Below are 14549 nucleotides of genomic sequence, written 5' to 3'. Positions count from 1 at the left end.
CGTGCTGTTTTCTGCGTGCTCTAGGTTTTCTGCATTGAGACCACCTTGCTCTCGTTAGTCGGGGGGAAGCACCAAGTGCCCCCTTTCCGTGGATGTGATCGGCTAAGGCAGCCCTGAGATTCCTCCCTGCACGTGCCAGACAAGCGGATGGTCCCTTGGGGGTCCCTGCGGCCAAGAAGGCCTCGTGAAGACTCAATGAAGAAGCGGGTCGGGGGGCCGTTCCTGAAAATGGGATGGGGACCATGTCTGGGCTGGGGTCCGCATAAAAAGGGATGATGCCCTCAGCAGGCAGAGGTGACCCCCACACATCACAGCAGAGGCCCCAGGAATCCCAGGAGCTTGCGGATCAGCACCTGGTGGCTCAGCATCCCAGCCTTCAGGCTGAGGAATTTGAACTCGAATCCCTGAATGAGAATGCTGGGGAATTGGAACCCAGGCAGGGAACCACATCAGCGCTCTGAACTGTGACCTGCGTGCGCTTGTGTGCACACGCGTGTGCACATACCCACGGACGCTGCACCCAGTGCGGACAGCATACAAACCGACCAGCCAGGGGACAGGCAGGAGTTGGGGGGCCCCACAGGACCAGCAGGGGCTGGGGGCTGGCCGAGAAGAGCCCCCCGGGATTGCTGCACAGAGGGGAACTGTTGGTGGTCTTCCTGGAGGAGGTGCATTTACTCAGCAGGAGGTTCCCAGAGAGGGTCTGCAGCTCCTGCCAAGCGGCTCTTTCTGTCTAGCTCCTTTGAGTCAGGACATCTGAGATGGCCATGCTGAGAACAAGCGGGTGGGCAGGTTCAGGAAGGAATTTGGGGTCACCCCTATGCCCGGGACTCCTTCTCTGCAAGGGGGGACAGGCCAGAGCTGCCCCACCTGCTGAGAGCCCCCAGTGCACGCCCAGCGTGGCCTGTCCTTTGAGCTGAGCCGCCAGCCAAGGGGCGGCTGGACCGCAGCAGACCCTCCCGGTCTCGGGGCTGGAGCCTTTCCTTCGGGGATCTGGGCCTCTCAGGTGGGAAAGTCATGGAAGGTCCTGCTCCAGTGACCCTGTGGTTGTGAGGAGGGCACATGTTTGGGACTGAGGTCTATAGCCAAAATCAAGGCAGGAGACCTCTGCATGCAGCCCAGGGGCTGGGACAGAGACAGAGACAGACAGAGACAGAGACTGACAGAAAGACAGAGACAGAGACAGATAGAGACAGAGACAGAGAGACAAACAGAGACAGAGACAGGCAGACAGAGACAGACAGACAGATGGAGACAAAGAGACAGAGACAGATAGAGACAGAGACAGAGAGACAGAGACAAAGACAGGCAGACAGAGACAGAGACAGAGACTGACAGAGAGACAGAGACAGAGAGACAGAGACAGACAGAGACAGAGACAGATAGGACAGAGACAGAGAGACAAACAGAGACAGAGACAGGCAGACAGAGACAGACAAACGGAGACAAAGAGAGACAGAGACACACAGAGACAGAGAGACAGAGACAAAGACAGGCAGACAGAGACAGAGACAGACAGAGAGACAGAGACAAAGACACGCAGACAGAGACAGAGACAGACAGAGACAGAGACAGGCAGACAGAGGCAGACAGAGAGAAAGACAGAGACAAAGACAGGCAGACAGAGACAGAGACAGGCGCTGCGGACTCCCGGTTGGTGAGTGGCTCCCGAGGACACACAGGTGTTTCTGGCTGGGAAGGACGCAGTCGGCGGCCAGGCGAGGAGCCCCCGGGCTCAGGGCGGGATGCCCACGCAGCCGCTCACACCCCGCCCCGGGAGGGCCGCGCACGAGTGACATGCTCCCTCAATGGCCAACCCCAGAAGCCGCGAGCGTTGGGGGGTGCCTGTGAGCACACGGGAGGCAGGCGCTGGGGCTCGCGGACAGACAGGTGCATGTTTATGGATTTGGGGCAGAAGCTCAGCAAGTACTTCTCAAAGGCCTGGCAGCGGGAAGGGCGCAAAGTAAGTCAGACCGCGGGCGGCGGGCCCGTCCCCGGAGCCTGAGAGCCGGCGTCTGCGCGTCCCCGGAGCCGCCCGCGCTGTCCCAGGGCTGCCGCGTGCGGGGTCGGCCGCGGGGTGCGGGGGGCGCCCCTGCGTGTGCAGACGACATGCCAGGGCGTCTCACTCTCAGAAGTAAGACAACATCACGGAAGTCAGAAAACGGCCCCAGCTGTGGCCACCACGGCCACCGCGGGGAGCCGGGCTGAACCGGCGTCGGGGGCCTGCCCCCCGCCAGCTCCCGGGCTCTGGTCTTCTCGCCGTGCTTCTCCCCTGCAGGGCAGTGGGCGGCCCCGCGCCCCTTCGTCGCCCTCCTCGGGGTGCAGTACTATGCGGAGAACGGAAGGCTCCTCAGGTAACTCACTGACGTCAGAGGACACTCTGTGGGACGGAGAAAACCCACCGTGGAAACCGGGTCGTGGGACGGGCGTGATCTCACCGCTGCGGGGCGGCCATTCTTCTTCACTGACGTGTGCTGTGAATGCGCGTCCTTCCCACACCCGAAGTTTCGTTCTCTGGGGCGGATTTGTCCCTGCCGGGGTGGGGAGGTCTGAAGATCTCACTCTCAGCAGCCCCCCACCGCAGGCGTCTGCACCTGGCGGGGAAGGGTCACCGGGCAGGCGCCCCTGGCGGGCTTCTTCCTGGGTTGTGGGAGCTGCTTTCTTGAGAGATCTGCCCCAGAGCTTGTAGGATAACACAGAGCTCCCCAGGCCCCTCCAGGGACCTGAGTGACTCCCAGAACAGGGGCCGGTGAGCCGGGCCGGCGACCCTGGGAATTCCCTGAACTCCTGCAGGTGGGCCAGTGGCAGATGAGTGGGGAGGAAGGGATGGGGGCGTGTGTTGTGTGGAAGGGTCTGAGCCTGGGGAACACGAGGGACCCAGTGGATGATTGCAGACAACCTTCTCCTCACCACCCCTGCAGGTCAAGGCCCCTGGACGAGGGGTGCATAGAGGCTCCCGGTCCCAAGTCGAGTCCCCAGGGGAGGAGGGAGAAGGGTGGGCACCCGGCTCTGCTCACACCTCCTTCCTTCTCACAGCCTCTGGCCCGGGGCCCTCGGCAGTCATGCAGGTCACGCTGATCAGGATGAGGGGCAGGAGTGCTGAGGCCCTGTATCAGGTATGTGCCCACAGGCTGGGCAGCCCCAGGCCGGGCTCCAGCACCTGTTTTCTTAGTCCACCCAGGCCCACCGGGGGCCCCTAGGTAGGGACCCCTGGACCCGCAGTCAGGCAGTGGGGGAGTGGGAGGCTTCTGGGGGATAAGGCAGGGCGGGAATGGCTCCCCTGGGCCTCCACCTTCCTGGTTGGGTGCTCGTTGGGGTCAGAGGCCACCATCCCCAAGTAGTGAGCACTCCTGGGGCTGCTTCAGGCCCCCCAGGGGCAGGAGGAGGGACCGATGCCAATGGTTATGGGCTGGGGGTTCCCCGCCTTGCTGGGCCTGACCTGGGGGTGGTGCCCTGGACAGAGAGAATATTAGGCTCTGATGTGACTCCCAGAGAGGGACGAAGCTAGACCAGGGAGGGGGAGAGAAGCCACAGTGCCTGGGCAGGGTCAGCTCCCAGTGCAGCTGGGGGCTCACGGCCCAGAGACGGCAGACAGGACGTGCCCCCAAAAGGGCGACGAGACAGCCTGTATCCACCGGCCCCACGTGGCCCCTCTGCAGCGGTGAGCTCACCCTGCGGGATGCAAAGTAGTGGGTGCTAGCTGGGCCCCCACCTGGACAGGACCCGGGGCGGCTGCCTCTGAGCCCCAGCACCGGACAGGCTTCCTCAACCAGGAAATGGGGGTGGGAAGCTGTTCTTGACTTCCGAGGATGCTTCCAGATCTTATTCCTAAAATCTATCCAATAGTAACCAAGTCCAACCAGTTCAAAGAAAGAAAACAGCCCAGGGCTATGAGCCCCCCATCCAGCAGCCCCTTGGGATGGGATGGGCTCTGCGTCAGGGCCCCAGAGGGGACCCAGGCACCAGCTGTAGGAGTCACCTCCAGGATAGGAGAGGGAGGGAGGAGCCCACGCAGAAGGAGCCACTCCCTCCCTGAGCTGTCCCGGCTGAGGACAGGGGGGCCACGGCCTATGCCCCACTCCTGCCCACAGAGCTTGTGGCCTCGGGGGCATGGGGGGGGGACAGGAGAAGGGTGCCGTGTAGACAGTGGGCCCAGCAGGGTGCAGTGAGGACAGGGCAGGGCGGGAGCCTCCGGATGAGGGACTCTGGGGGCCAGAGGCAGAAGGGGTCGTGTGGACATCCCCAGCTAGGGGTGCTGGTGTGCGTGCTCAGGGAGGACAGAATTGCGGGGGTGGCCGGAGGTGGAGAGGCAGAATGCACGCGCACTACCCCCTACCAGAGGCAGGCCCACACCACGGCAGCCGGGACCACGCTCCGCCGGGAACCTCTGCAGTGAGCAGGGGCGACCAGCCCCAGAGGAGTCTGTGGTGTGGACAACTGCAGATGTGGCTCTGCCCACTTGGGGCTCATCCACGCCGCACAGCCTGTCCACCCGGCACTGCTGCATCCACAAGACACGGCTCGTCCGCCCAGCTCCGTCTACACAGCCTGGCTGCATCTACACAGCATGGCTCATCCGCACGGCAAGTCCCGTCCACATGGGGCTCTGTCTACCCAGCAGGACTGCGCCCACACCTCATCCACACCTCAGCAGCCTCTCACATCAGGACGGCCTCTGGCCCTCACCCCTCCTGCTCTGGAGGCTCCTGCCACCGCCTGGCTGACCGAGGTCCGCCCCCCACCCCAGCCCCTTCCCCCTGTGCGTTCACCTGTCAGTGTGTGGAGCAGGTTCTCATGTCAGGCCTGGAGGGGATGAGTAGGTCCCACTCTCGTGGCAACAATGACGGGTCCCAGCTCCATCCATCTGGGTCACCAGGAGGTAGAAGTCAAGTCTTCTTGACCATGCAGTCTTCAGGCTTGAGGGGCGGACCATGCTGGCCCCTCGGGTAGCCCCGCCCCATCTGTTCTGGGAAGGAAGATATGTTAGCTATTCCCTTCGGGTTCTCTCCGCACTGACCCTGATGGAGGGTCGGGCTAAGTGCACAGCCTTCTGGGAGTCTTTGACCCAGGGCATGGTCACTTGTCATTGCATTGGCCACAGGCTTCCGCTAGACCACTCTGTTTGCAATCCCTCTCTGTGAGTTGTGGGCCCAGCTGTCGCCCCAGACGTGTCCAGACGTGTCCGCCACCCACAGGGTGCGGACACCACGGGAAGCACCATGGCTGGAGCCGCAGGATCATCTGGACTCCTGGTCCCTGTGGAGCCCGTAAAGCCAGAGAGGCAACTAGGCCAACCAGTGAAGCCGCGATCTAGATTCTGAATATTCCTCACTCTGCGCCCCAAGACAGAGCCCGTGTCCCGGTCGTTTCCCATCACAGGTCACACGGAAGCAGCCAGGGCTCCTGGCCTGGGACAGCGCTGGTCACCTTTAGGGCTCAGAAGACTGCAGGTGAGATGGGGCGGAGCAGGGACCAGCCCCACGCTCTGCACCTGACCCATCCTCCACGTCTGGGGTTGGAGAGGTTCTTCCCAGCTTCACACCACCTTAACAGCCGGGTGGTTTTACACGCGGTAGCAAGTTCTGGGAAAGTGTGCTTTTGAGGGACAGCTGACCTTCACTCAGGGCTGTACATCGGTGCACTCAGAGGCCAGGGAGCAGGCAGCACGTGCTGGCAGGTGCACGGCCCCAGCGGCCAGCTTGCGGTTGGACCGCGTGGCTCAGGAGCGCTGCGGCTGCAGCTACAGCTGGGAGGACTCCCCGTGATTAATGGCTGTGCTTTCCTTGCAAAGGCAGGGTGGCTTCCCTAGGGCCGAGGCACGCTGCCCCCACCCACCTCCAGGCCCTGCTTGCAGGTGGCTTTCCTGGAGCCGGCCGCCACCTGGATGGTGCAGGGTCGCTGGGCTGAGCCCGCCGGTGCACGGGGTGCTTGTTAGCAGACTAGCGCCTGTGCCCCCGGGTGGAAGAGCAGGGCTTGTGCTGATCTCACTGCCTCCTAACCCGAGCTGGGCCCCTGCATCCCTTCCAGAGACCGAGAGAGGCTGCTCTGGAGCAGGTGGGATATGAGACGGTCGTAACAAGCCCCGAGCCTGAGGCTCTCAATGGACATCCGGTTGTGGTCCGGCTCATTCTACCTGGGCCCCTCTGGCCTCTCCCCTGCACAGGATCCGCACCCGCACACCTGCTGCCCCTTGATCTAGATGGATGGACTTGTGCCTGTCTGGTGGTCCCGAGTACTCCGCGGGTGATGGGGAGCCCCCCGCCACACAGCCCTGTGGCCGGGACAGCTCCCCGTGTCTCGTGCTCACGCTGGGAAGGCCACCTGGGCGCGGGAGCTCAGCTCAGGCTCATTTGGAGAGGAAGGGCGGAGCTTGTGAGCCGCTGTGTGCATGTGTGTGCGTGTGCACGCATGTGTGCACGCGTGTGTGCACGTGTGTGCACGTGTGTGCGTGCGCGTGCGCACATGTGTGCACGCGCGGGGGCGTGTGCACGTGTGTGCGCGTGTGCACGCGTGTGTGTGCATATGCACGCGTGTGTACACACGCACAGCGAGGTTGACGCTGCCCGGGCTGGGCTTCCTGATCCTTTCTGTGAAAGCACATTTTGTGTGTGTACACAGCGCGCACGTGTAATAAAGACCTAAATCCACACCTGCCTCGGACGCTTGAACCAGCCTGCGCTGGGCGGCCCAGGAGGCTGAGGGCTTCTCCTGCGTGCCGCGTGGTGGTACCGCCCGGACGGGGCCGTGGGGGGCCACTCATGCCCCCTGGAGCTCATATTTACCAAGTGTGCTCCTCAGAGAGAAGCAGGGCTGCTCTACCCCCTCCTCTGTGGCCTGGAGTTGCTGAAGGGGCAATTCTGCCGTGGGGGATGGGACGGGGCGGGGCGGATAGCAGGGGTCCCTGTGGGCACCCAGGCTCCCTGTAGACAGACGTCACGGGCCAGCCCTGGGCAGGTGCCAGCCGGGGTCAGGGTGGTGGGGCAGGCTTGCTGGCTGCCCGTCTGGTCCCTGTGCAGGAAGTACCCGGGCCCCGGGCTACCGAGGGCACCCAGCCTAGCGGCCACAAGAGAAAAGTCTGAGGGAGGACCCCTGAGCCAGGCAGCAGGAGGTCGGGGCCTGAAGGATGGGAGAAGGGCGTCCAGAGCTGTCTGGGGCTCCTGCTTCCCGTGATTTTCCAAAGTCGTACTAACAGCAGTCCCCATAGTAACAAACGGGGTTGTGTTTGCTCTGACCTGAGGTCTATGGGGATTATTTTCCTACAAAGAAAACGTGGGCACGAGCGCTCAGCCCCGCGGACTGACTGGCTACTGCGCAAAGAAGGTGTTGGGTGGGGCAGAAATGAGCCTGCGGGGCCGGCCCCCGCACACAGGCCCACGCGTGCATACACGAGGGTGAGCGGACGTGGTGAATGGACAGGGCTTGGCGGCCGGCCCTGGGGGACGCCGCACCTCTCCCCAGCTGCCACAAGAGGGCGCTGGACACACGCCGTGAGCCTCTGCCCAGCGCCGCCCAGGCCCGGGGGGGCCGGGAGGGCGCGCATGTGGGGGGCGGGCCTGGGCAGGACCAGCCTGGCGTGCTCAGGGCCATGTGGTTCTGACCAGCTCCTCTTGATGCAAGTCGGGGCTCACACTCAGACTCCGTCTCCCATCACCCCTGATCCCACCCATCCGTAACTTGAGGATGGCCGGGGCCAGAGGGAGGCCAGGGCCCTGCCCTGTGTCCTTGGCAGATGGGGCAGCAGGGACCGCTGGCTGACCCTGAGAAACCACCAGAACCCGGGAGGGGCTCCTATTTCTATCCTTCCTCCAGGCCCCATGGACAGACAAGGAAAATTATGCCAAGTGTCTGTTAACCACCGGGTAATCTTGGGTTGCTGGGTGAGCGGGGAGCACAATTAGAGGCCAAGAGGGGCCCGGGGCAAGTGATCTCCAGCCCTCCCCACTCCTGCCCACCCAGAAAAAGTGAAAGCCTGACACACACGGCGGAGGCAAGAGTGGCCAGAAAGTCAGAAATACCAGCTTCTCCTTTGTGCAGATTAGGACTTTTTCTTTCAGGCAAAACAGATGTTTTCCTGGAAAATGGGTCTTAACTAGTAGGGACGCATGGTTTGCGAGAAGACACAGGTCAGGGCTGGCGTGGGGCTGCTAAGTAGGCTGACTCATCTACACTCCGAGACCATGGTGACCACCAGTGGGGAGGGTCGTGTGGCCCCCAGGGGTGTGGTGGGCCAGGGGAACAGGGTCCTGCACCACAGCCGCGGGGCTGAAAGGAAGCCCACCCAGGTTCCCTCCGGGCCCCAGGAGTGGGCAGACGGCTCAGGAAAGTGGAGGCCAGGCCTGGGCCAGGTTTGGATGGAGGCCAGAGGCCGAGTCACCAGGTCTAGAGTCACAGAAACCCCGAGGGCTGTTTTGTTGCAGTTCCCTGGGACAACTGCCTGGTCTCGCTGCGACCCCTCCTGCCCTGGGGTGAGGCCGGGGGAGTCGGGTGCACGCTGGGGAGCATGGCTGCCACCCTGCTGGGATGCAGGACGTCACAAGTGGACCTGGGGCAGTTCTGTTTGGGCCGGCTGCCAGTGCAAGGGGCTTGTGGCCCTCGGGGACCCACAGCCCATCGAAGTCATGGACCCAGGAGTCTAGAGGGCATGTCTAACCTTCACTTTGGTTTGGTGAACTCTGCCCTGTGGCCCTTGGGTCACCTAGGCCCACCTCCTTGGGAGACAGAATCTAGAGCACAGGACGTCCTTTCTCCAGAAAAGCCTACTCATTCCATGGCTGGCCGCCCCAGAGCCGCTGCGTGGGCTTGGAGGCTCAGCAGAGGAGAAGAGAGGGTTGACTGGGGACCAGGGTGTCCGTCCAGGGGACCTGGGGCTCTTAGAGAGGAGCCGGGCCCCGGGCACAGTGGCCAAGGGCTCCAGGAGGGGAGCAGGGGGACCACGAGGCCCATCAGTGTTCGGCTTTGGGCCCCATCCGCACGTGACTATGTGGTTTTCTAAAATTTGCAGAATGAAGACGTTTTTAACCGTAAGTGGTTAAAACCCACTGACTCGCCAGAAAGGGTTGGCTCCCTTGCCCCAAGGGGCACGCGGGTCGGGTTTGGGAGGGCGGTGGTTCACAGGTTACCGCCTCCCCGGGCGGGGACAGAGTGGCTTCCAGGACGTGGCGAAGGAAGGCCAAGGCGGGCCTGCTGGGAGGCGGAAGAGCGCCGGGGGCCTCACCCCGAATTCAGCCTGGAGTTCAGTACAGGGGTGGGGGAGGGGCCCTGGGGTCTCGGGACCCTTTGTACTCCTCACACTTTTTAAAAGTTCGGACCGGCTGCTTTTTTATCCAAGTACTTACCTCACAGCAATGGGTCACCTCGCTGTCTCCCACAGGAGACCCCCGGCTATACCCGCCCTGGCCCCGCGCTCACCCTCAGCCTCAGCTGCTGCTCCCAGAGAGTGTGCCGCGAACCCTGCCCGCTGACGCCCCGCGGCCCTTGCTCCCTGCAGCTCCGGGCCTTCCTACACTGTTGCCCCGGACCCAGTGGCTCAGGGCCAAGGGTTGAGGCCGCCCGCGCAAGCGGAAAATGCGCATTGAGGGGGGATGCGACTGGTGCTGGTTGTTCAGCATCCCCGAAATACCCTGGGGGGTGGGGGCACCGAGCCAGCCCCAGGGATGCGGGAGGCAAGCCCCGAGGGGCGCGGGGCTACCTGTGCACGCGGACCCAGGAGCCCGCGACAGTGCGTCCTCGGCACAGCGGCTTGAACTATGTCTGAGGAAGGTCAGGCCGCTCTGTCCCAGGCCAGGGGCAGCCAGGAGAAGGGAGCCGGGGGGCAGGAGGATGTGGGGGGCACAGGTGGGCCGCTCGGCCAGTGACGGGAGGGGCAGGGCTGGGAGGCACCTTCCCGGAGCGCCCCGTGTTGTCAGGGCGCATGGGCCAGGGCTTCTCTGCGTGCCAGCGATGGGGCCAAAGGCCACAGGCTCCATGTGCCCCCCCTCCTCCACACGCGGGCCCCCACCTCTGGGAGACACAGGCCCCGGGGGCGGCGGAGACAGAGTCAGGCTGTGCGCGGGCAGCAGGGGAGGTCCGGGAATCCGTGAGGCCCTGAAGCCCTGGGACGCGCTCTGGCGTCCCGATGGTGACAGGGGCCGCGAGGCCGAGCTCAGTTCCCACTTCCCCCATGATGAAGTGTTCTCCGCCTCTGCCAAACACGCCCAGTCGGAGGCGAGGCTTGCACGGTCATCACGCCAGCAAGGAGCGGCGGCTCTGAGGCTGGTGCTCGGCCACCCCGAGGCCTGGGGGCTCACACGGCCACGGCCATGGCCACGTGCAGACAGGGGCCCGGAGCACGCATCCAGGCGGTGAGCCTGTGTGCACGCTCTCCGCCTGCCCCAAATGCCCTGTCCCTGCCCTGTCGGCCGTAACTGCCTCAGCTTCCAGAGGCCCGTGACCGTCTCGCGGGACCGTCCTGAGGGGGCGTCGGGGGCGGTGGGCACAGGACGCTGGGCTGCAGGGGGCATGGATGGTGCAGAGGTGGCCACTCACAGCGCGTGCAAGGAAGAAAGACTGTTCTCGGCAGGCAGTGGGCCGCGCCCCAATGAGTGGCCGAGGACCCGCGTGGTCACTCTCCAGCCGGCCCTGGCGGTCCCCTACCTGCCTTGGGATGGCAGCAACGCGTCCCGCACAGGCTGGGTGTGGAGGGGCTCCCGGGGGCACACCCGGTCTGGGGCCGCCCTCGCGGACAGGGGGTGGGTTCTGTCCCCGTCACCCGACTCCGCGGTGGGGAGTCTCTCTGTGTCAGAGCCTCTAAAACGGATCTGTCTGTAACTTTGCTGAGTTTTCGGCTTTTTGGGAAATCGTGTCCCCAGCAGCCATGCTGCTGACGACGTTTGTGTCAGGACTGGAACACTGTGTCCACGTGCTGCGGTCTCCGTCCCGCTCATGGGGCGCGCACACGCCCAGGAGCGCTCACCGTGGTCTGTCCTCTAGCAGCCGATCGATCTGTCACCCTCCCCATCGTCTACATGACCCGGCCCCGCCCCGCCCTCTGCGGTGTCCTTCTCCCGCAGGGGACGCCCCGCCCCGTGACCTGCAGCGGGCCCAGCCTCGCACCCCGTGTCCCGGAGCCCGGCAGGAACTGGGCCCCGGGCGGTGCGGGAAGGAACGGGAAGGCCGGTGAGGAGCGAGGCCCTGGATGCACCCCGGGGGGACTGAGGCAGGCGTGGGTCCTCGTGCCTCCCTCAGGGCCACGCACACCGTCCCCGGAGACACATGCACGGAGCAGGCCTGCTGGGTTCGTGCTAATCGCTAGAAAACACATTTTGCTCACTCTTACATAAAACAGGCTGAGGTCTGAACGGGTTTTCCTCACACTTAAGCCACTCGTGGTCCGGAAGCATCCCCGGGGACCTGCGTCTGAGCCTCACTTCCAGGGCCGCACGTGTGGTGAGAGCATGGCCACGCGTCTTGTTGGTCTGTGAGGCCCGCACGCCCGTGGGCACGGCTCGGAGCGGCTTCCACCCAAGGAGTCTGCGCCGCCGGGCTGACACCGAGACATGCACACCGCATCCGCGCGCGGCCCCCGGTCGGGGCGGGTGCTCGCGCCGCATCCGAGTTCCCAGGGCCCCTGGATCCCACGCACGGCCCCCACGCTGAGAGCCTGTGGCCCACCACGTGTCACGCGTCATGGCCTGTGCTGGGACGTCGGCTTGGGACGACGGGTCATTACGAGGAGGAGCAATAACATGAAACATCTGCTCTTGGTGGCGTGTTTGCGCAAGGCGTCTTACAGACGAGGGAACGGGGCTTTACGGGCTGAGGAAAGTGTCCGGGTCAGGCGGCCGGCACGAGAGCCCGGGACTGTGGTTCTGGAACTGCACTCCGACCCCGGATCGTCTGGTCTGCGCACCTTCCCTGCTGGTCGGCAGACAGCACAGCTCCTTCTGCTCGGCCGCCACGTCCCCGTCCCCCCCGCTTCTTGCTGGGCGTCTCCTGCTCCCTGATGACGGGTCAGCGTGTCACTGGTTCCTTGGAAAACAACAGGCTTATGAAGTCCAAAGTCAAGGAGCTTGTGTTAGGGCACATACATTGTCAAGGAATGACAGGAAACTCGTCGTAAGGGCACAAAGCCCATTAACGGGCAACCCGCCCACGGCTCCTGCTTCACCTGGGTTTCCGGGGGGCTACACTGCCCTCTCCAGCTTGGCCTCGCTGCACTTGCCTCACCCGGGCCCCGAACCCCAGGCACCGCAGCGTTTCTGCCACGTGCGTCCGGCAGGGGGACACGCACAGAATCACCAGGAGCTTTGCGTCACCTCCTTTAAAATAAGAAGCAATGGCAGGTGAAAGAGCCCAAGAGAAACCCGGCATGGCTAAGCTACTGCGGAGCCCACGTGGAGTCGGACGCCGACTTCGGGGGCGCGGGCCTGGGGGTGGGTCGCTCCTGGTGAGGGCACGTGATGGCGGGGTCCCCCAGCCAGAGCACCCAGGGCTCCTCAGCCTGTTGGACAACAGGGGGTGCTGAGCGGCCTGGGAGGAAAAGCAAACCCAGGGACAAGGGAGAGGGAAGGACGGAAGGACGGGGAGGCGAACCACGCAGACACTGGGAGGCCACAGCAAGGGCTGTGTGTGTCTCCCGGGGGCCCCGCTGCCCCGCGCCCAGCCTCACGCATCAGGGGCCCTCCTAGAGGGAGAAGCCGAAACATGAACCCTGGATGCAGCCCTGCCTCTTCCTGTGGAGAAAGCCCATCTGCAGTGAGAGAGAGGAGACGCCAGGATGAGACGCATAGAAAGCCTAGAACATTCTACCCCAGCTATCCTCAGGGTGAGCTGCAGCCCACCACGCGCCCGACAGGATGGGACACAGGATGCGGAGGCGGCCCTGCGAGGAGCGGAGGACCTACTTGGAGGGCTGGCCAGGCACGTGCAAACCAAGCAACCCAGTGCACAGCGACACGGAGAATAGCGCTGAAAATACTCTGGGAGGGGACAACAGTGACCTGGGGGCCCAGGAAGTCCCCCAAGGAGGTACGGCCAGGAGGAGTGAGCCCCCCAGGGGAGGGAGTGTGCCGTGCCACCTCCCGGGGGTCCTGTGGTCAGGGGCCTCTGGGGGGCCCTTACGTTACCAAGAACGTCCTGGAGAAAGTGGGTGAGCTGGCTGTTGCGGTATGGGATGTGGCCTCTGCGCTCCGACAGGGCCCCCAGGACGTCCGCGAGGGCGGCCAGGCTCCGGTTTATGAACGAAGTCTCCCTCAGGGCCGATCCTGTCACTCCAGACACACCTGGGAAAGCACGAAGACCCAGCCACGTGGTTAGCATGGGCAACGAATTCTCTGGCAACACCAAGAAATGAACGAGGGAAAGCAAAACTGTCGCTTCTCAGGAAGGGAGCACTGAGTGGGGAGCCCCTCAGTCCCATCGGCGTCCTCCTCTGACCTCCTGCATGGCCTCGACTGGGAATGGGCTGGCCGCTGAAGAGCCGTGGGGGGGGCATCGCTCTGGGACGAGCACGTCTGGCAGCCATGGAAAGACAGCTGCCCACTGGGAGGAGCAGCTGTGAGCTCACTGCAGACGGGGGCCATGCTCAGGACGCCCCACATCCCCGCTCGCCCCGGACAGAGGCTCTGCGCTCACCCACACACTCGCTGCCCGCCAGGTCCACGAGCTGCAGCTTGGCATGCACCTGTTCCGCGGGTCGCTGGGCCCCCGGGGACCCGGGCGACGCTCTGCCCCAGGCTGGCCGCCCCTCGAGCGGTGGTCCAGGTGACCGCCGGTCAGCTGCAAGGGGGTGACATGTACCCGGGAGTGACGTCCACAAAGCCTCCCTCAGCTTCCCGCAGCGCCGAAGAGTGGGCCCTCATCCCGAAGGACCACACTCCGGGGTGGGGGGCTGGCCACGGGGAGGGGCTTCTCTGGGTAAAACAGGGAGAGGGAGGCCAGTGCCCACGTAGTCTCATGAGCACCAAATGACGTTCCCAGAAATACTCGGTAATGACACAGATTAATACCCGATGGGCCCTGACAGAGGTAAACTCCACCCTTGTTTCCTAGACCCCCACAGAAATCCTGACAAAACTGGTCTTCATTTTGCCGTGTGTGTCCATTTCATCGAGCATTATTCCTAAACAGACTTCCTAAAGGGATTTTTTTTTAACCTAAATAATATACTCACTGTGGAAAGCATAAAAAATACACATAATTTACAAAAAAAGAAAGAACTACATAAAATCCACTCTGGTCTCCACGGCCTTCTCCCGTGTGGCTAGTGGCTGTGGGCTCCCTGGACAGCACCTGCCCACCCACGGCCCCGCCCTCCCTGCAGGTGCGCCCGGTCCTGGGACTCATCCGGCCGAGTCTGGGGGGTGCAGGGCAGTCAGGAATCTCTGCACTGACCCCCCAACCCCCCGTCCTCCCTTGCCTGGACCACCTCGGCGGCCACAGGTCAGGGGCGTGTCGCCCCCCCACCCCCCCGCGACCAGACATCTGTGTGACCGCAAGTGAAGTAGGCCCTGGACCAGCCATCCTCTGCCCGTGGACTCTGGCACCGGGAGCCTACAGAAATTCAGGTCCTC

The 14549-nt window shown here is 63.8% G+C and overlaps 1 protein-coding gene across 1 annotated transcript in view; it reads right to left on the bottom strand.

Annotated features, from left to right (window-relative positions):
- Positions 1–11724: 11724 nt before the first annotated feature.
- Positions 11725–14549, bottom strand: part of KIF25 (kinesin family member 25) — a 35251-nt gene continuing 32426 nt past the window's right edge. The window contains exons 10-14 of the mRNA XM_081829388.1: positions 14277–14332; positions 13612–13755; positions 13104–13259; positions 12146–12296; positions 11725–12006 (exon numbers count right to left, since the gene is read on the bottom strand). Coding sequence (XP_081685514.1) covers positions 11997–12006; positions 12146–12296; positions 13104–13259; positions 13612–13755; positions 14277–14332 — 517 coding nt within the window. The 3' untranslated portion in view covers positions 11725–11996. The remainder of the gene's footprint in view (positions 12007–12145; positions 12297–13103; positions 13260–13611; positions 13756–14276; positions 14333–14549) is intronic.

The sequence above is a fragment of the Leptonychotes weddellii genome, chromosome 8, assembly GCF_054177405.1.
Source record: "Leptonychotes weddellii isolate Sample4059 chromosome 8, ASM5417740v2, whole genome shotgun sequence".
Classification (NCBI taxonomy): Eukaryota; Metazoa; Chordata; class Mammalia; order Carnivora; family Phocidae; genus Leptonychotes; species Leptonychotes weddellii.
The sequence above is the reverse complement of the archived record's forward strand: the minus strand, read 5'-3'. Positions and strand labels throughout refer to the sequence as shown.